We start from the raw sequence: 22,104 nt of genomic DNA, 5'->3' as shown, positions 1-22,104 counted from the left end.
AACTAATCATTCAAATCAATCACAGGCACCTATTAATAATATATTACAAAAAGATTCATATTAATACTTCACGGGCGGTTCCCTCGGCAATGCGCTCGATACAGCTGCAAACTGTCAAATTACACTGGACGTGGTTTATCCATGACTACTGTTTTATTCATATGGTCTGCCAATGTTAACTGCCCTTTCAGTTCTTATATTAATTGAATTATTTCCAGAGGTATGTTATCGTTAACCTTCGAAAATATTGATGTTTTGGTACTATATTTATTATATAGGTAAAGTATTTGGCACACCATGATAATTCTCATAATTTTTTTTCTTACTATAGAATGTCTGTAATGAGTTCACAGACTGAACAGAACTTTACTTATATAAATATGTAAGTACAAATATAAGCCCACGTATCAAGAAACAGTATACAAATACACTATATACAATATGACTGACCGCCTGTGTAGTTTTAAACACTGGTTATCAGGGCCAGTTTGACGCTGTATGCGGTAAACATATTATTATATTTTATACCGTCTATGAACCGTTTCGAGAAACCACGCAGTGTAGTTCGTTTTTAATACATAATATTTACAATAACAAATAGAAAATTGCTTCTAATCTCTATAATTACAGAATATTTCCTAATTGTGATGACATATTACAACTAAGTGAAAAGACAGACATATATACAATAAGACATACATAAAAGTGGAGATATTGTTTAACATCTTGTATTTTTACTTTAAGCAGGCAGCATAAAATATAAAAAATAAAATAGTTAACTATATATTCTAAGCGCATGTAGTTGAGACTCTGTCCTTATTTTAACTGTTGCGACTGCGACTGTTGGTAATTTGGTCGATATTTATCTTCGTATGAGGATAATTGGTCACAATATGTACCAACATAATATGTAATTGCTTCAAGGCTGCCAAATTGCCTTGAGCATTTCAATGATTAACATTTAGATGGCAATCATCCCACGAAAAGTCACTTCTATAAATGGAATTAATTTAGATTGATATTGATTGTAGAATCGTTGTTTCACATGCTTATATTAACTACATTGATTTTTTCACAACAATTCACCGCCTTTAGAACTAGCCTAATCATGTTCTAAGGAAATATACACGTTCATACATTTTTAGTTGTAAGTCTTAGAGAAATATAATTTGTATACTTCTCATTTTAAAAATGTATGTACATATACTATTATTAAAGACAGACGTAGATCAGAAAAGCACGTACGTATATTTTTGATATGCAAAAGTAATATTCTAATACATTGGCCCCACAACAATGATATCAGATTTAATTAATTGTATAAGGATTTTATATTGGACACTTCCACCATGATTTAATATTATCACAAGACTATTATATAGAAACTATACCATTAAGACAATTGTTAATATATTCCAATTCATATCTATACTGGTATCTACGTATAAACGTACTCCATAGTTTCAAGAACATGATATTTTTCTACAAGTATTATGCAATAAATATAGATGAATGCTTACTGAAAATTTTTAATACATAATCTATAGTTTTAGAAACAAGGAGTATTTACAAATTATACTACAACAACCACCTCTCCGTTACGCATATACAAATAATGTATTCCCAGTAATTCATTTCATATTGTTTTTGCCATTCGCAGTTTTCTTATTGTTTTTCTTATAATAAATACCATCCATTCCCTTTCCGAAAGGAGGAGCGGCATTCGTCGTGAGATAATAGGATCCTCGAGCGCTGAAATTAAAATAACATACTCCATTATCTTTGTAGTTTTGTCGTAAGTAACGAATAATTTCTTCAAACGATGAACTAATGTGAAGGGAACTTATTTAAGTATGGAATTTATTTAATTCTGGATGAACCTATTAGGATTAACTCAGTATATTAGGAAACGCTCATGATGATTATCGATCCTTGGCAAGTGTACAAAGTTTGAATATCTGTCAGTTTAAATTGTGTCAAAATTAAGCCTAAAAGAGCCAGTTTCATACAAACATACAGGTTAAGCTAAAATAGGGGTATTAAAATCTTTAGTTCCTTTTATTAGTAAAGTTTTCACAATTGGACAGATTACATTGTAGAAATCATCAATATAATCGTAGGTAATAAAAAGTTAGATCGTTTAGTGACGTTCCTTAAGATTATTTCATATACATACTAGTAAAACTACGCGTTTTACAAGAAAAAAAATGTCTAATATCTAAAGTCTAAATGTGAAAATGCTGAACTGCCAAAGTAGGCAATTACCTTGGATCACAATTAGCTCCCATATACACCATTCCAATTTCTGGGGACGGATTATCTCTGAATTTATGGTAGGAGTCCGCCGGGGACGCAGGAAAGGCTTCAGGGTTCCGCACAGATTCTGCATAAAACCTCCAAGAACGCCAATGACTACATAAATCTAAAAGAATACATAATTATTCAGGGAAAATATAAAACGAGGACATTGCGTTAAATTTATTTTATATATTCTTTATAAAATTCGTAACGTGACTTAAACGTAATATTCTGTTCTCTACCATATTAAGGATAACTCCCGAAGCTGCTTTCTCAGCCAATTACTTACTATACTTACTCTCATCTGATAGAGGTACTGGCGCGAATCTCGGACATCCCGGTTGCACGCTCTTACCCCCGTTCGGCCAGAAATCAGCACTCCCTGTCTTCACTGGCGCGCCGTAGCCGCCAGCGTCTGTGTGGATTATGTCTACAAACTCTGCGTCTTTGTCAACTATGTGCTCCATTACTACTCCATCTGGGTAGAACGCTGGGAAGGCTGGATCTAAAGCTGTCACCCTGTAATGTTTTTATAGATACGCAATGTAGAAGCAAGATTCATAGAAAACATATAGGCCTTCATGTTTATTGATTTATAATATGAATCTATCGTATTTAAATTATGTTTCAAAATATTTAAAGCGTAGCTTTGGATATATTCTAGTAGTAGTATATGTTTCAATTTTAAACGAATCAATACTAAAGACTTCGAATAAATGATGAGGTCTTTTTAGGTAAAATTATGATGCATTTTTTGCAAAAAGCAGCAATAAATATGCAATTAAATATTAATATACCTCTGCTAAATATCGATTAGATTGCTATGTTCTGACTTCGTAAATACAGCATTTACCACGATTTCCGACTGACAATGATAAAATAATAGTGATCAATACTTATCAGCGCAAATGTATACGATTTATCTACTTGGGAAATGATAATCGCACCCATTATTTAAAATGTAAATGGTTATGGTAATTTACTATTTAAACGAAATGTCTAGTTTTGAAACTCGCATTTTACATGTTATTTTATTGGAGTTCACTGACCAGTGGCATGAAAAAATATCAAGGACTTTTATTACATTCTGGCGTGATCAGAATTAAATATAAAAATGTTGGAAATACCTTTTAACAGTTTTTCTATATTTATTCTTAAGTTCTCTTGCTAAATAGCCAGCTACATGGCTTCCGAGGGAATGTCCGATTAGATGCAGTTTATCTAAAGGTAAACCCGCATCAATGAGTTTATGTATTTGCTCCGCAGTTGCAGCGCCCACCTGCAAACAATTTATATCTATAATATAATACAGTGGTAAAGTTTGTGTATTTGTGAGTATGTGATGTTGTAGGGGCTATCTCAGAAACTACTGGAACTGTATATTTGCAACAGAGGCCATGCCGGGGCGAACAACTTGTGATTATTAAAATTAACAAATACTCTTTTAATCGATTTGCAAACGGGTACCTATATTTACTTTATTATTTAAGTTTAATATACAGATTATGTGTATTTTAAGGGTGACTAACAATTTTAAAGGAAATGGATTCGTACATTTTATTGACTTCCAACCAAGAATTATGTCGATAAAATGATGTTGCCATAAATAATTTATATTAGGCACAAGGAAATCGATTGCGGTTTAGATAAATTCATTATTATATGGGTGAGGATCATAAATAAAACCTTCAAATGTTTTATCGGTTATTATGTATATTGAGTACTAGTGTTTGAATAAAATATAAGTAGAAATGAGAATCTAACATTTAATATATAAACAAAAATAAGTAAAAGCAAAATAAAAATAAAACTTTATCTATACATAAAAATTATATTGCATAATGCTACACTATGTAAAACCGCATTTATTACACGTGATTAACCGGAGACCTGTTCCGTGAGGTCATTAGATTCTTGTAACAAAAGAATTTACATTTTTATGAGTAATATACCGAACAAGAAATTGTGAAAACAATGTTTACATTTGGAAAGTTTTATAGGTTACCGTATGACATTAATGTGTACGTAAAACACTATTATTTTTTTATTAGAGAAACAAAACATTTAATGTTCTATGAAAATTCTTCAAGTTTTATTAGAACTAGTTCTTATGACATTATAGCAGATATTGCAGCATTAAGCTCATATAAAAAGAAAACTTCCGACCCGGTTTCCTAGGTATCTTTTATATTTAAATTTCCTTTAGGATTTCTTTAAACTGCCCTTATACACCTTATGGATTATGGATTCCATGAATCCATCATACAAAAATAAGCGAAAAAAGTTCCTGTGTAAAAAAAATGCATGTTCGTTTTTTTTATCAAACAATAAATGGAAAATTTGCTATGCAGATAGATGACCTAGAACTATATATCTGATGGCCAATCGAAGCTCACGAGTACCTAGTTTATGATGAAGTAACTTACTTTATTATTTATAATATTAAAACGGAGGAGGGTGTGCAATCCTACAAAAATGATATCCAACAGAAAGAGCGTTATAATTATTGATTGAATAGTTAGCATTCTATTTATACATTATAATATATTTATTATGAGTGAGGTACAGTTAATCAAATTACATTGGTATGGAGGTTGTGCCTACAAAAAGTCCTGAAAACGATTATATCACGGTAATATATGTTTTTGTTGACGATATAAGTGGCTTTTCAAAAAGTGCAATTGTATAAAGCCAGACCAGCCAGATTTAAATTGAATAGAATAAAACCAAATATACTAAGCATATAGTATTTAATAAAAACCCGGAAGGCGAATATTATGTAAATGTGACGCCAAATGGCAGGAAGTCATTATGAATGACCCCAGCGTACGTTGTCATGATTTTTTGTAATGCTTATTAGGAATATTAGGATATTTTTTTTTTATATTTTTCTGCTCTTCATACTAATAACTCACTTTTTAATGCACTAAAAATATTGAATATCAAAAGAGTATACCTTTTTTGTGTTTCTTGCTGCATTAACCAGGTAAGATCCGTGGGCCATGTTAGACCAGTCAATCAAAATGACATTTGTATCAGGCCTCGCTTCTAAGTAGGCGCTAACCATGACCTGAAAGGAAAACGTGATGCTATTAAAAATATTATACAACTGTCTTTTAGAGACGGACTTATTTTATGTTTTGTTTTGGTTTTTATTAAATAATGTATATGTTATACGACAGTTTTTTTTGTAACGTCAATATAACAGCTTTTTATTCGATTGCTAAAAAGGTAAGCATTGAAAATACTGGTTTCATTCGTAATTGATGTCATAAAGAATACCAGATACCACTTTATACATCAAAAAATAATATAAGAAACAGAAAACTGGCAGACGTATCGACTACATTTGTATAGTCCCTATTCTTTATTTTTCGCTCAATCAATTTATGCATACTATAAAACTAAGAGTACCTTCATCATTTCCTTATTGAAATAAGAATTCTTATCTATGCTAAAATTGTGCAAATCTTTTGCTAAAAACTATTTGCTGCAATTAAAACATGATTAATTCATCTTATTATTTACATATTATTTTAATATAGCTTTTTACGTGTATTCGGTTATATACATAAAAATACGCATTTTATAATGTATTTTACTAATAAACACCCTCGTCAAAGTTAAGGAGTAAATTTCCCTTTATTTAATACGTACTTGTATACTCTCTTGTTGAGCGGTTTCAATGAAGCCATGCATGTACAGTACTGTAGGGTTGTTCTTTTCGAAGCCCTTAATATCGAATAGGCGGTGGGCCTGATCCAGTGGCATGTCCACGTATTCTTCGCATGTACTTCTGGAAAATTAATAAAAAAGATACTTACTGTCTGTTATTTGGACTAAAGTAACATCCGTAATAAAAGAACAAGTCTGTTTATTTTGTTTCGTTGGGTTGTAGCTACACTAATACTTTTAGTATTTTAAATAGGTAGAATTTATATTTATGTTTTTATATCACCCAATGGGCTGGGACAATTTGTAGAAAATTATAAGCAATCTAAAAAGTAACGTTTAAAATAAAACAAAGAAACGTATTTTAAACGTTTTTATCGGTTTATGTTTTCGATTACGATATTAGATAAAAAATTTATCTTACTTCAAAACATCTAATCTGGTTAATATATACACATTTGTAATGTGTAATATATTTACATTTTGCAGGAAATTGTTGTAGTCACCGAAAAAAAAAATAACTGAATAAAGGTAAAATATTGGTGACAGATAGTAAATCATGTTTTGAATTTTAAGTGTTAAATGTAATGCCAAACTAAGTTTAAATAATTGTAATACACATGTATTGCTTTAACAATATTTTCTTGACCTTTGATAACGATTCATGATTTATTTTATAACTTTCATGTTTGTGAAAAGTGTGCGTTGTATATTATATAATATTATATAGTTGAAAAAAAAGCAAGAGGTTTTCTTTGTAAATAAAACTACGATACGATAACGATACTAAACAGTAAATATATAAATATGATATTCTGAACTCGTCGCAGAATGGTATTATAATATATCAGACGCTTTACTAGTCGTTTCGTATTTGTAAACAAGATAAAATGATTCATGAGTGTATATTTTTTTTCTAATTCAAGGTTTGCATATAATGTTTGTAGTAAAATTATACCGCTAAATTATATTAGCTATTCAGTTATACGCCATCTCTTTAAGTTTTTAATAAGTATTATATTATATTAGATATGTGCATATACTTAAAGAAATTTGTACTGAATAGGAAATTTTAACCTTAATTAATATTTTTTCATAATTAATTAAAAGTAAATTATACTTATAGCAGCAAATAAATAATTACCCATTATAAAATCGCAGGTAAATATCCTCGACTCGGTTTGTTCTGTCCGGTAAAACACCTGAAAAAATTGTTGTTAATTCCTTAATTATGCAAACTTTTTTTTTTAGAAAAAATGTTTTGCGGCTCCGGTAATATTTTTTTTATAACAATATAACCGAATTGATGAATTATTTAATAGGTCAAAATGCCATTTCATTATACATGACGAATAAATTATGGTATTTTTGCAAATCATAAACTTTGTTGTGAAGTTAAAATCAAGGTCTTACGAACTGGTTTTACCTTGATAGACCACTCCATATAGGAACTACATATGATGATATTATGTTAGGTCAGTTTAATTAGAGTTTAATTTGAATCTTTCACATAAAAGTTAATATATATAATAGAAGAAGTAACAGATTTTGTTAAATAATGCATATAGGGTAGTCTTAACTACTAGATATCTTTTCAAAAACCAGGAATATAGTATAAATTACATTTATTTATTCAGACATAATTTTGTTCTATTAATATAATTTATACACATTATGATATTATTTGCATAAAAACGTTATGTGGGAAAGAAGCTAAAATATACTGCATGTTGTATTTTAATGATTCAATCTTTATAATATTAGGTGTTATTATGTTTAGTCCGAACTTTTGTCCGATACAGAATTTCAGAGGAAAGAAGAATTATAAAGGAGGAGTAATCGATGCCAATGCCTTTACCATTCCTCACTAGATAGTGATGCATATCGAAGGAACATAGATTATATGTTCTCCTGTCCTTCCTGCATCGGAGAAACATAAATGTGTTCCTCTTAGAGGCCACAGAATACTAACTAGTAACTAGCGTTAGAGGCGTATTGTCTTTGTTTAAGTTGTTTGAGAACGGAGAATTGAAGAGTGTATTTATTAGGTAGTCATACAACTATGTTTACCAAGAATATATGGATGAACTTTACCTTGCTGAACCAAAAACAATAACAAACCTTTCATAATTTGCACATCAGAAATAGTAATGGATTTTTCTAAAAAAAGATAAACAAATAACGATATATAGCATCTTCTAGAGCACATATTTGCGTTAAACTCGATATAACGTATGTTGGATCATTGATTTACTTCAAATGGACTCTTTATAAACGCAGTCACGTTTATATGAAAATTACTGTTTGCTTGTGGGACTATTATTTGTTCATTTTACTCTATTAAGGTTAGCGTGTGGGTGAATTATTACGGAGACCTTCAGAAAATCTTCTATGACGTTAGCTTATTGAATTACCCACAGTTTTATTTTCCTAGAATGGAATAGACGTGATCTATACCTGTCCATAAATTTTTCATGCATTTTAAACTAGCTCCTAAATCAGATAGGTGATAATAAAATTAAGCATTGAAAAAATATGAGATAAAAAGTATTGATTTATTTTTACACGTTTATTCTGAACGTTTAGTATAAAAATTCAATCTGGCTGGTACGTGAAGATACCTTCAATGTACAATAACTGTGTATCTTCAAATTCTTTATTATCAAGGTCTAAATGTTCATTGGAATGGAATTGTCTAACAAAAACAACAAAAGTTTTAATAACAACTTATCCCACGTTGTCAGTGGTGGTGTTATTTACGTGTCTCATAGTTGATATGATACAAATATATAAATGAACCCAATATTTTACGTCAATTTTGACTAAAACAATTTAAATATTTCGACTTGATTATAATAAATTACATTCGTTTGTATGTTTTTGAATTCATTCAAACTAGTAATGAATACTCATAATTACAGTTGACGTTGGTCAACTATAATTTAAAAACATGAATTCGAATAAACTATTGACCTCGAGATTATTTTAAAACCATTCCTTCTAATATTATAAATGCGAAAGTTTATAAGGATGTGTGTGTGTTTGTTGCTCTTATACGCAAAAACTACAGAAGCGATTGCAATGAAATTTGTTACGTAGACAGCTGGACAATGGGAATAACATATAGGCAACTTTTTATCCCGATATTCCTACGGGATACGGAATTACGCGGGTGAATCCGCGGGGCGCAGCTGGTATGTTCTATATCAACGATGGACAAATGGACGGTAAAATGAAAGAAACGTGCACATAAATACCTAATATAAATATAAAATAGGGAAAATCACAAGCTCAAGCGACGAAGTAAACAGCATGTTATTAGGTTCAGTGATCGTAATATAATTAATCTTAATATAGATATACTCATACATTTTAACTGATAAATAAATTATAACATAAAAAATAACAACTCTATATCTCTCATAAATTGTTTTTGCTTTTCGGGTTATGATTTGTTTTGTTTCTGACAATTGATGGGGGTCTCCGGAACGACGACGGTATCTCCATGCCGCTGTTTACGATAAAACTAATCATAGAAAGTTAGTGTTAAAAGTTATCAACATTCTGACATAACTGTTATCTGTACGCGTTAAAATTAAAAAATTTTTAAATCGTAAACAATACCGCTATATATTTCATTCAAGTAAAAAAAAATATTGAGTTATTTCTTTTACCAGCTGAATATATTTCTTATGCTTTGGCTCTTTTTAAGAAAGTCGTGCTAATGAGTGAACTATATTTAAATTTAGGTATATATAAGTTTGAAATATCAAATATTATATCATTAAAATCCGCAATGTAAAACAAGGAATATTTAAAACAAAGTAAGCTAGTAGCAGCAGATTCAGTAACTATATTTCGACAGAAGTCATGTTATATTCATACCCAATGTTGTTACAAAAAGATACATGCTCTACCGTTTCATTTTAGTAATTAATCCAAATTATGAATTGGTACACCGCACAGTAAGTACAGATCCTAATATCCTATGGATAATCTCAGGATATTATCTATTTATAGTGTAACGCTCAACAGTTGAGCGAGTATCGCTTGTCTATCTGTTCAAAACCAGTTTTAGAGAAGTTTGATCACCAAACAAAACAGAGTAGGTAGTTTAGGCTACGTTTAGAACGGCATTCATTGAATATTTTTATCCACTATTTTTTTTTAATAATGGTAAAGTCACGGTTAACGTATTATTGTATTTACAATTTATAACAAATAATTTGTTGTGTTTGACGATTCAAGTGAGAATCTTACTTTATTTGCCTTAAAATTAGTAAGTTGGTAAAATAATGTATAATAAAAAACACATAACCTAATACGTTAGGCCAAGCCATTAAGTTGAACAAAGCGCATTCAATCCAAGTTGTAAACAAAAATGCACTATTTCTAACATAAGTACATTTGCATACGTTTATTGTTTTAACTCTGAACTCAAACTCATCTTTTGAGATTTATTTGTTATTAATAACATCACGTATCGGATGGCTGTGGAAATATACAACATTGTTGTGTATGTGGGCTAATTTTATTTTTTGAATATTTTAAGAATACAATGAGTTTCGTATTACAGCTAGATTTAAGGCAATGAATTTTTAGATTTGACAATTAAGAAATGAAATAGGATTTAAATATTGTTTATACTTCCCAATTATTACAGCATTATAATCATAAAAATGCATAATTATTTACATGTTCATATTTAAATGACCTCTCTGTTTCCAAACAGCATAGAGGTAAATAAAAATTTAATCTCCATTTTTATGTCTAACTCTTCCATCGATCTATGAGATGCGTCTATTATATTACTAAGGCTTCAAGTAAAGCTTATTTCACTTTATTTGAATACTAGTTTACCGCCCGCTGCCTCGCTCTCGTGGACAAAATTTGTTATACCTACTTTATATTCTCGAACATGACATTTGAACGACTTTTATATCTATGACTACATAAAACCTATTTAAAATTCTCTACTATATTTTATAATGAGACTCCATGACATTTTTTTCACCTTGATAATATATTTTTAATACCACCAATTCCTCCAAAAAACCTTTATATGTATCGTTTGTTCTATTATTAAATTCATTGAACATACAATGCATAGAGGACTGTTTAAATTTAATATTAGTGATGCAAAACACGCTAAAATGTAAATTTGGTCTTCAATACAGAGACTGAATCATGAGATTTTATTACGTATTCTTAACGGAGACAAATTATTGAAATGCATATTGATCAATATCAGTGATTGCGTCACAAACAATAAGCGAATTGAAATAAATCGATGTGCGCTGGGTTGGCCTGGAAAATTTCATTACATGAATCTTGCAAGAAGAGTATTGGTCGTAATTTATGTTTTTGTATAGTTTTCCTTCCATATGATTTAATGAATTTATTTTAACTTTATTGCTTTGTTAGTTTTTCTATGCCTAACGTCATTCATTTTTGGACTCTATCTAGACTGTACCTAGATTTTCCTTTAGGTTTGAGATTACTTAACCAGAACCTTTGCATTTAAATTAATTAAAGCATTACAGAAAAAAATAAACAAAGGTATAAACAAAAACCAACATGTTACAACTTAGAATTTTTCGACTCTAAATTCAATTACAAAGACAATGCTGTCTTACAACACATCGTAATTATTTCATAATATGAAGACATTGGCTAATTAATTGTCTTACATACTTGTATACACGCAAAGTTTCATTCAACTGAGGTAACTTATAGCATTCAAGTGTAAAAAATAGCGCATGATTTTAAATGGATATTGAAAAACACCAATTAATTTATTATATGCATCGTAAATGCATCCCTAATGACGTAAATGCTGGGGACGACGCGGGATTCCGTTTGGTGACGTCACCCATTCAGTTTATTTATATAATATAACAAAATAGCGTAGATGGAAATAGATGCTTGTTGTATGGAGGGAATTCATATTTATAGGTAAAGTAAAGCGTTCTTTTACAGCAATTGAGTATGAGCAAATCAGTATTGCATCAATACGAGAGTGATAACACAATTTTCATTTGCGAAAAAATGTATTTATGAACTTCAATTTTTCTTTCAACTCAATGTTCTCTGAAAAAATAATTTTCGTAGCTTTCCATCAGCGGCTTTGACCGCGTAGTGGTTTAGATATGACAAAACAGACAGACAGGCACTGTTATTTACGCTTTTGTAATTATTAAAAGGATTTAAACACAACAAGCCAAACAAAAGCTGACATAAAGCTTTATGAGCTTTATTTTTTTATATATGTACCTATTTATAACAAACAATATTTTAGTAACGTAAAGTAATTTGTGTAGTGCAATACAGGTAACTTTTTATTTCATCCATACTATAATAATCGTTGATTTTAAATTAATGTACATTATATTGGGTTAAATTTATATAGAAAACTCTACATTCTATATAGCCGAGTTGGCAATCATTCGGAGAAAACCGAACTCTAGACTATAGGTAGATTTATACGATTTATCACAGGTAGGTCGATATCTATCATAAATACCTTATATCTTTATCACATCCATTCTTTTCAATAATTAGATCAATTATGATTCAATTAGAAACCGGTTCACAATGACGGAGAATGATTTACGCGTTATTATTTTACATTAAGATATTTCTCTTCGATAAAACAAAGAAAAACACGTAAAATTTCTTTTTATTATTCGAATATAAAAATTATTTTTTAGGAAAACTATAGAAGGAGGTAAGCATTACAGTCGTAAGGTAGATAAGGAGTAGCTGTATTTTGCGTTGTTTACTATTTACATTTATCACCGACCCGTTGCTATCAGAACTCAAACAAAACGTTTTCGCGTACCACCTGTCAAAAGAACCCACGTGCGTCGGAAATTACCGACATCAAGCCGAAAGTGAGCGAAGGAACACACAAATAGTTAATTCTATACAAGCATATACATACAAACGAATACCGCGAATCTCGATCACAATGCTCCATTTGCTGCCAATCCACTGCTTATATTAACATAACATAGCGTTTTAATATTTGAGTCATTTCGTATTGCATTAAAATACACCACTCGAGTTTAAAACTACTTTCCATTTAAAAGAAATGCTCACTGACCGAGAAAAGTTTGCACTTAAAAAATGTCACCCAGATTTATTTCGCGCGTTAAATTAAAATTGTTTATTATTCGATATGTTGTTGAAATCGGAAGTGATTATAATAGACCTGCTACATTGAGGATGTCGTAATAGCTAGTTCCGTACCTGTTCCCCACCAGTATTTCTTCCAGCCAACTGACACTGCACGGAACATTGCGCTACGTGTATCGCCGACAGCGCGTGGCAGCCAACTGAGTGCCGACTTGTATTCACAATTCACATCACTACTCCGACCTAGTACGCAAACTACTGAAGCCCGGCGTGTGAAAACTGAAAAATGTAGTTACGCCATGTATCAAAGTAATTAGTGGTGTCGAGAGAGCACTGCGGCATAACAACAAAGTTAACGCTTTTCCCGCCGAAGTATTAGCAGTGTTTAGCACGGTAGAATTCAGCGACAAAGAGACTCTCCGTCATACCCTTATTCAATTAATCCTTAATTAGAAACGGGAGTGCTCTTAACGTCGAGTGGAACCAAGCAGATTTCACATCGTAGCGTGCCATCGGAGTAAATGGAAATCTGACATCCCGATGCCTCAATTAGGCCAATTGTGCCAAAATTTAGGTCAACAATTTAGACAGGTACTAGCCGGGTCAGTTAAGAAATTTAATTTACAATGGGTTTTTTAAATTATTTCTATTAGTATTAGACAATACATAGACTATCACTACGTTCTTCCCTGAACTAAGTAGGTATTATGTAGTGTTTTATTTTTACAGTAACTTAGAACAGATTTGTTTTATTAGTGATCTTTGGGGGGAGGTTGGATATTTTTTGGGGCGAGAACATAATCGTCCTTATTGACCAATTTTCAGTAATGGGTAAAATGAAGAGGTATGATGAATCTGGAACTCTTATTACTCTACTACTATATACTATACTGTAATAGGTACTCTATAAAATATAGCAAATTTTATACAAACATAACATCAGTAGTTAAATTGTTTTGGACAGCAAAAAAAAATATTTATATTAAATATAAAGGTAAAGGTCACTCTTTTTTGTGACTTTGTAATAACGATCCAAGAAGCAACTCTTGTAAAAAATAGTTTTTTTTTATATATTATTATCGAAAAACATTTTTATATGCAATGCATATTTATGGAGAATAAATTCGATGAATGATGAAATGAGATTTTCAATACATTATTAAAATTTCTTATGCCTTATGTTGTACTGAAAAGGAAATAATAATAGGACATTTTTTGTATTTTATGAAATTCAACATAAATTTAGACCAAGTTACATAAGATTGATATACAATATTCGATTACTGTGACCGTGAAAATCATGATAATATTATATCGACGCTTGGAACCGGTTTGAAGAGGTAAAAGCCAATTTGTTACATTTTTTACGTATTATAGAAACAATATGTTAATTTAAATCATTTCAAAGTTCATTTCTAAGCATTTTATTCTTTTAGTGGAAATATTTAAAACAAGGCAATTTTTTTCTCAATCAATACGTACGCCTGATGATTTTTATAAGCAAGGACGTATCACAACGAATTCGCATATAAACTTTGTTTATTAATGTAAAATGCGTATTTTCAGATCGTTCCCACGGAAAAATTAAAACAGGGCTATTCCAGTTTAGAAATATATAAAGCTTTAAACTCACTTAGCTATTTCGAATTAAGAACGGACCTGTTTTAAAATTTCATAGAATATACGAAAGATGGCGCTGTTTTTAAAAAGTGATGACAATATCCTACAACAAACAAACCGAATTACATAAATAAGAGATTGATTAGTAAAAACATAAAAAATTTAATATATAATGTAGAAAAATACAAATAGTACAAAAATAACAAATAAAATAGATTCTGTATTGTAAGCTCTAATCTAAAGTATTCAAGAAATTTTAATATTTTACTCACTAATTACTTTAATTTTGATTATGAATGGAGTTATAAATGTAAAGCAACAAAATTAAGGATAAAAATGTCTGGGAATTATCTTAATTTACGTGCTAGGAACGTAACGCGGAACCGAGCCCACTAAATTGTAGGCTAATGTGCTATCTCACATGGGCAGGTGTTAAGCCTAGATTTGTCTAGACCTACGTAATAGCTCTAAAACCATATGTACATCGATAAAATATGAGAAGTATTTATTGCGTTTGTAGTTCGACATTATGTGGCGGTCGCCATCTTTATTTTATCGATATAGCTAAGAGCCACTGCAAAGACACTGTTAGACTTTCAAACGAGAAAACCATGTTGAAATCTGTCTATCCGTTTCAGCGCAGTTGGTTTCAATTTGGCTTTTTATAACATTTAATTAAATATTATAAAACAGCTTGTACTTCTTACTTTTAACTACGAGTACTACAGGGAATCACACAATAGTAAATTATATCTAGTTTATTAATTCAATTAATATTTAAATTAAAATAAACCGTAAATTCATGGTTACATGAAATTTTGTTTACCTTTGAGAATAAACCCCCAAAATATGTCCATTATAAGCCATTGACTCGTGTAATAGAATAAGTGAGATATATATGTAAAGATAATTAAAACAAATAATTTCTGGATACACCATGTCCTTAGAAGTGGATACACAAATTCACCTTTACGTAAGCTCTCCACGCATCTGTGAATCAAAATAAAAATAGATTTGTGTAACAACATAGATTTGTAATGACCTAGTATGTAAAAGATGTCGATACATTAAAAATATATATCTTAAGTAAATCTAAATATTAGAAGGCAGTTTAGAATTGTTTAACTTTGAGGTTATTGTTTGTACCCATAAGATTTTTCATATTGTCAAACGAGTTTAAGTTTAGGGACTTGCCTCGTTAATTTAATTGATCATAAAATTGTTATAGGACAGTTTTAATGTTCGCTGTACAGATAAAAATTTTTCTCTTAATTTGCAATTATATTCTGATCGTCTAATTCTAATATATCAATAAAGCATATCTAATATATATATAAAGCAATATCTAATATATATATAAAGCATATCACATGTGTATATAACAATATCTTTTACTTAAATAAATAATACAAAAGAGCAGCAGATCACGATTCAAATGGAAAAACATATGCATCTAAAAATTATCATCACAAAATAGATCAAATAACAACTTACAGGAGTACATACAGGGTCATGAAAGAAATCATAATGGCGATGCCTTTCTTCAAACTTGCCGGTCGCTTTCTAGGCACTGATACTAGCTCAAAGATAACAAAAACCAAGGATACGGTATGCATACTGTGGTGTGCCCAAAGTGGAATATATATATCCGTTGATAAAGGCATCAATAGTTCTCGGTTTTTACTCCATAACAGCCAAAATAGAATATCAGCAAACTGAAAGAAAATATTCATGCATTGCCAAGGAAATTAATTGGTACAAAGTAAATAATATCTACTGATAATTACAAATATGAAGAGGAATGTCTATTGACATAATATTGACAGACTTTACCCTTTTAACGTCGGTCGCAATCGAATTTAGTTACTTAATGTTTGTTTTTTATGAGCTTTTACGAAACGTTGCTAAAAAATACATGCGTGTTCTATCTGAAAAGCTATAATAGTACGATATAAAAAGACCTTCCCCTTGAGCAAAACATATTTCGAGCTGAAAAAACCTTGTAATTATGATAAAATATGTATTGGTCACCAAAAATTGACTAGATTGCCTCTCGTTTATTACATTGAAAAACGTGCGCTTCTTAATACTATGTACTTACGACAGTTGTAGGTAGAATAATGCTTGAAAAAATTAAGTGTCTTATAGGTGCTAGTTTTGTTTTGTTTCCTTTCTTCTCTTGCCACTCGCAATATATACAGATTACTAGATACGCCATCGTAGCCAACTAGAATTAGTTAAGAAGAAATACAGAAGAGAGAAAAATACAAAATAGGGATATTTCTGGATACCTTCTAAATTAATCAAAGCTTATTCAATTCGTAATGGATAGCTTATTAAATATAATATATGCATAGGTACCGAATTTGAAAGAACAATTATTTTGGATAAATTTCTGTTTAACCCATACCTTCAATCGACCTAATTTTTGGAACACATATTTATCTTGACTGTGTGACCAGCGCAGAATATTATGTACAAATACCCACAAGATATACTTGCTAGGTTCAAGAAAAATATATATGTGACAAAATTCAGATCGATGGAGTTAACGGATAAATAGAAGTACGTATAGTGTAAGAACATCAAAGAAATGAATTATTGCGATTTTCTTAGTTTTACCACAGAATAATAAGTAAAAACTCTTGCAACGATGAAATAGGGTGTGCTAATTTTGTCTATGGTTTTGTTTACTAGTAAATAACCATTACAATTTATTTATTTAACTCTTCAACAAGATTGTACATAGAAGGAAACTTAAAAATAATAATAATAATGACTATAATAAAGCGTACAATTTGTTTGACGGCCTTATCACTTAGAAGTGATCTCTTCCAGGCATTTATATAAGTTTTGAAATAAATCTTGTACTTGTGGGTGTGAAATAAAGTTTATTGTATTACTATATTATATATGTACTGTGTATATTACTGTATTTTAAATAAAAAGTAAGCACGATGGATTTCCATTTTGGGTGTAAAAGTTGATTTGTCTTATCAGACAGAGATAAATAGAGAAAAATAAAATATCTACTCCTACGGATTTTTATAAGCAACGATCGTCATGTTACTTTTTGCCTGGGTGAATAAATGTTATAAAAAAAAACAAACTTTTATCAGACTGATATCCTACGAATAAAATATTCATACATCTGCTAAACTGGTCTATAAAAAGTTTTCCAATAAATATTTATGTATGTCAGCTAAGATGATATTATTTTTAATTTAATATTTTATGGATACTAAATTGTTTATCCATATTAAAATTTCCTTTTCATCATAATAGTGTTATTTTATCGTTTGCTTTTGTTATAATATTGATTATCATCTCAATCTAATTCGTTACGAAACTGATTATGGTAGTAAATAATTGTTTACAAGCGTGGGAAATATATTAGAATAAACCACTGTTTTTTGTCAATACGTCTCCCACTTAATGACGTTCAGTATTTTTATGAAAATATACAGAATTCATACAGAACGATTAGTATTTTTATATTGATTCCTACGGATATTGACATTTTTATTCAAACCCGTGAGATGCGGCTTGTATAGAAATTGGATTGCTCTACGAATGTCTTCACACTTTTTTTTCTGTTCAAGCTTTGTATCACCTTGCAAACTCATTAAAGCTCCAGTGTTGTTCGATTATCCGATTCCTTTGAGAAATAATTATTTTGAATTTGGAATTTTGTCAGATTAAAAGAAATAATATCTCTTTGATTTATATAGATGGAATTCACAAAAATTCTATTTGACGATATTTTACTGGTTATATCTACAAACGTTTATTGTATTTATTTTATTCATTAAAGACTTTCAGTCAGCAATGTAAATCTAGCAATATTACTAATACGCAATATAAAAAAATATACTATGTGTTCCATACATCAATCATTAATTGATGGTTCATAAAGACTAAATTAATTCAACAAAAATAGAGAATCGCTGTTAAAATTTAACAATCTAGACAAATATCACAGAAAACATAATACTATACTAGTACTATAAAATGTCTGTTTTGAACGCGCTCATCTCAGGAACGGTCGGATTTCAAATATTGGTTCACCGATGGATGCATGTGGCCCCTACTACGTGTTTTATACCTACGTGTTTTATAAAAGAAAATATGTACATCGCGCGAACCCGTGGCGTACAGCTAGTCCTTATGTGGTAGTCGAGCACGCTTCGGCACGAATTGGGCCAGCTCGCACCGGGGAAGTACCACATCCCCACAGAAGACCGGCGTGAAATAGCATTCTGCTGTGTTTCGTTCGGTGAGTGGGGGAGCCGGAGTCCCATATCCTTTTCCTTACCCTTCCCAGTCCTTTCCTTTATTCCTCTCGCCAATCCTTCCTTAATCTCTTCCCAAAAGTCGGCAATCCATTTGTAGAGGCATAAGGTTTGTAATGGACCTTATGCCTCTCCAAATGTTCATGGGCGGTGGTAGCGCTTACCATCAGGCGTCCCACCAGCTCCATTGCCGACGCTAACATAATAAAAAAAAAAAAAAAATTGTCGGAAAAAAGAATAAAATTTATTTTCGACTCTTCTCAGTAGATACTGCTTATCGTACCTAAATAATATATGACGTATTAAAATGAATATTAAATTACGAATTTTCACGATTCAAAAGCGTTTCCGAAGGAAGTCTAGCTGAATGAATAAATGTTTGAGTTTGAGGTTGAGACTAAAACAAAATTACTACCGAGATGGCTGTGGACATCGAAATGCGCTTAAATTAGCTTTTACACGTACAATAAACTAAATGTACAAACAAAATTATATAAGATCGCTACAGATTTACATCAGATTCATAGTTATATAGAGAAACGTATGAGCGGGCATGTTGTGACGACGTTGAAGGCACTTTAATTAGTTGACTGTATGCGTTAGCACGTGCGTAGTGCTTTCAGGGCACTAGTTTTATTTGGGATGTCTTCGAACTAGGTGGCAGAATTTTGGAGTGTAGGAAATTTATATGCCACGCAGTATTGTAAAATTAATATACATATGATAAGCACTATTAACGAATAAATAATATTATTACAACGTCATAATTTAATTAATATTTCAGATTAGTAGTTTGCTATGCTATAAAATCTAATCTTTTCATAATATTTTAGCATTATATTATAAAAATAACTTTACACAGGTAAGAAACGACAAAGCTAATATGCTCTTTGTGAATTCCATGTATCCTCCAGTTGAAATAAATATTGTCTGGTGAGGACAAATATTTGTAATCTAGTACCTATTCGCAAGTTAAAGCATAACTCTCAGAATAATAAGTTGCAATGTATGTGAGTAATGTTTGTACAAATATTTTCTATATCACCAGTAAACTAACATTTCTGATTCTTATTGTAAATAATTCTTTACGTTCGTTTGTCTTCACTTCTCACCTAAACAACCACTTAACTAATCAAATTCAAATCAACTCTATGGTACTATATTAATATTTATTTATTGTAACCTTTATATTTTATTATTACATCAACTATCTCAAGCACCTGTAATGAATAATTTTATGTACGGAATTTGAATGCATTTTCCACCAAGCAGAGTTTATCGAACAGAGTGTAACCGAGATTCTAACCTCGGATACTCAATGTTATTTGGACTCACGATGCAATGACAGCTTCATCGAACGTCATGCAACGCATGGCGCGTTGGACCGATCAGCTCAAACTGCTGTTGGCGGTGCGCTGCGCGAGTGTAGCAGAATGTTAGGAATCATAAAGATATGAACATCGAAAAGTCTGTTACATCTGCCATTGATACAACCAACTATGACTCGAAGGCTCGAAGAGCTACGTGCAGCAGAAGTGCAGTATTGGTAAAAGATATAAATGAGGGTAATATAAGATTGTTTAAATAATATTATTAAATAGGGGTATATATATTCATTATTGCTAAAAAAGTATCAAAGAGCTTTTTAATTACAAGTTGTGATTTCATATTGCAGAATGTGCAAGTATATTTGAGATCCATATTCTGATACCTTTATACATCTAAAATTAGAACTTTTACTATGTACTAAAAGGCGACAATTTTTGTATAAGCTAGTGAAAGTAAAACAGAACAACAGTAAGCTTTAATACAAAAACAGTAAATAACTCGATATACGAAGAACATTGCTTTATGCAGCTGATAAATACAAATAATGTATCTTAAAAAATGTTATGTTGCTTAAAAACAAATTTTTAGATACATAACCTTTAAATTTGGTTCACGGGAAGTAATGTAATTCAGATTGTTCGATGATGATTCTCGAGTGTCGAAAATTTGCAGCATTAAGAGCTGTATCTACTACGTCTACACTTTATATTACGTTGGTTAAGAAGCTTGATACTTTCACAGCTCCAAAGAAAAGAAGAGAAGAAAAAGAATTGATTATTAGATTATTTGGTATGAATTTTAGCTTGAACTCAGGAAAACCGGTTTTGACAACGAACAACAGATTGATCTTATAAGGATTCTGCTTTCCTTTTATAGTGTCAATTTGTAGTGGAAATAATAAAAATATATAGTAAAAAAACACCATTTGGCTATTTTGTAAGAAATTAAAAATGGTGTATTACAGGATTTGACATACACAAATTTACTTACATTAAACCACGTTGTGATCAATTTCCATTTCATTCGTGAGTACGGATGCAGTTGGGGGTCCTCAGCGCCACTGAAATCTATGCTTAACAGTTTTGCTGCCACAAATACTAAATGTAGGAACGCTAACACGTATACCAGTATACGTGCGTTTATATGCGAGCTGCTATTTAATAATATATTGTTTGTCATCTTGAACGATTGTTTAACGTCGGACTGAGTGGTACTCTGCGATAGCTGGTTATATATTAGTTTGGTTTTAAGTTGTTGCAAAGTGGTTGTAACTTTACGTTATATATAGAAAATGTTGATTTTGTATTTATTGTTAAGCTATTATGTTGTATATATCTGTTACTATCGGTTCACTATGGCTTCGCCCTCAGTACATATATAGCCTAAAGCCTTCCTCAATAAATAAGCTACCTAAAGTTGAACGAATTTTTCACAATTGACTAATAGTTCCTGAGAAAAGCGCGTTCAAACAAACAATCTCTTCAGCTTTATAATATTAGTATATATGTTCATATTTACGTTTTACAGAAAATATGTATTTAATTTCATCACAAGGTGTAGTAAAAAGTAGTGTCTATATAGCCTACTATATCCAGACACAAAAAATCTTGGTTATGGTGGGATTAAATGACATGGAGAAAGGTCTCTGTAATTCATAAATATATATGCATGTTTAAACAAGATGAAAAATAAATATAGGTAGACATTTCGTACATGACTGTAGTTCAATTATTATACACTAGTTTCATGATACAAT

General features: G+C 30.7%; 2 protein-coding genes across 2 annotated transcripts; both read right to left on the bottom strand.

Annotated features, from left to right (window-relative positions):
- Window positions 1-839: 839 nt before the first annotated feature.
- On the bottom strand, window positions 840-13,385 carry LOC119834507 (inactive pancreatic lipase-related protein 1-like). The gene is made up of 8 exons (XM_038358894.1): window positions 13,222-13,385; window positions 7,115-7,172; window positions 5,956-6,094; window positions 5,255-5,368; window positions 3,426-3,577; window positions 2,597-2,817; window positions 2,266-2,422; window positions 840-1,752 (listed from the first exon to the last, which is right to left on the bottom strand). Exons 1-8 carry the CDS (start codon window positions 13,268-13,270, stop codon window positions 1,632-1,634), a joined length of 1,011 nt encoding a protein of 336 aa, XP_038214822.1. The 5' UTR covers window positions 13,271-13,385; the 3' UTR covers window positions 840-1,631.
- A 2,085-nt stretch (window positions 13,386-15,470) lies between these two features.
- Window positions 15,471-21,537, bottom strand: LOC119834508 (androgen-dependent TFPI-regulating protein-like). Its single transcript, XM_038358895.1, has 4 exons — window positions 21,339-21,537; window positions 16,829-16,954; window positions 16,222-16,442; window positions 15,471-15,717 (listed from the first exon to the last, which is right to left on the bottom strand). Exons 1-4 carry the CDS (start codon window positions 21,525-21,527, stop codon window positions 15,534-15,536), a joined length of 720 nt encoding a protein of 239 aa, XP_038214823.1. The 5' UTR covers window positions 21,528-21,537; the 3' UTR covers window positions 15,471-15,533.
- Between the last annotated feature and the right edge of the window lie 567 nt (window positions 21,538-22,104).

This window comes from Zerene cesonia, chromosome 19 (genome assembly GCF_012273895.1).
Source record: "Zerene cesonia ecotype Mississippi chromosome 19, Zerene_cesonia_1.1, whole genome shotgun sequence".
Lineage (NCBI taxonomy): Eukaryota > Metazoa > Arthropoda > Insecta > Lepidoptera > Pieridae > Zerene > Zerene cesonia.
This window is presented reverse-complemented; position numbering and strand designations above follow the sequence as displayed.

Excerpts from the sequence above, each read along its gene's own strand:
- LOC119834507 (XM_038358894.1), bottom strand. The coding sequence starts at position 13,270 with ATGTTCCGTGCAGTGTCAGTTGGCTGGAAGAAATACTGGTGGGGAACA. Across the intron at positions 3,578-5,254 it reads CAGCAAGAAACACAAAAAAG|GTGGGCGCTGCAACTGCGGA; the intron begins GTATACTCTTTT and ends AATTGTTTGCAG. Across the intron at positions 2,818-3,425 it reads TATAGAAAAACTGTTAAAAG|GGTGACAGCTTTAGATCCAG; the intron begins GTATTTCCAACA and ends AAAACATTACAG.
- LOC119834508 (XM_038358895.1), bottom strand. The coding sequence starts at position 21,527 with ATGACAAACAATATATTATTAAATAGCAGCTCGCATATAAACGCACGT. Across the intron at positions 16,955-21,338 it reads TGATCACAACGTGGTTTAAT|TTGGCTACGATGGCGTATCT; the intron begins GTAAGTAAATTT and ends AACTAATTCTAG. Across the intron at positions 15,718-16,221 it reads ATGACCCTGTATGTACTCCT|ATGCGTGGAGAGCTTACGTA; the intron begins GTAAGTTGTTAT and ends TTTGATTCACAG.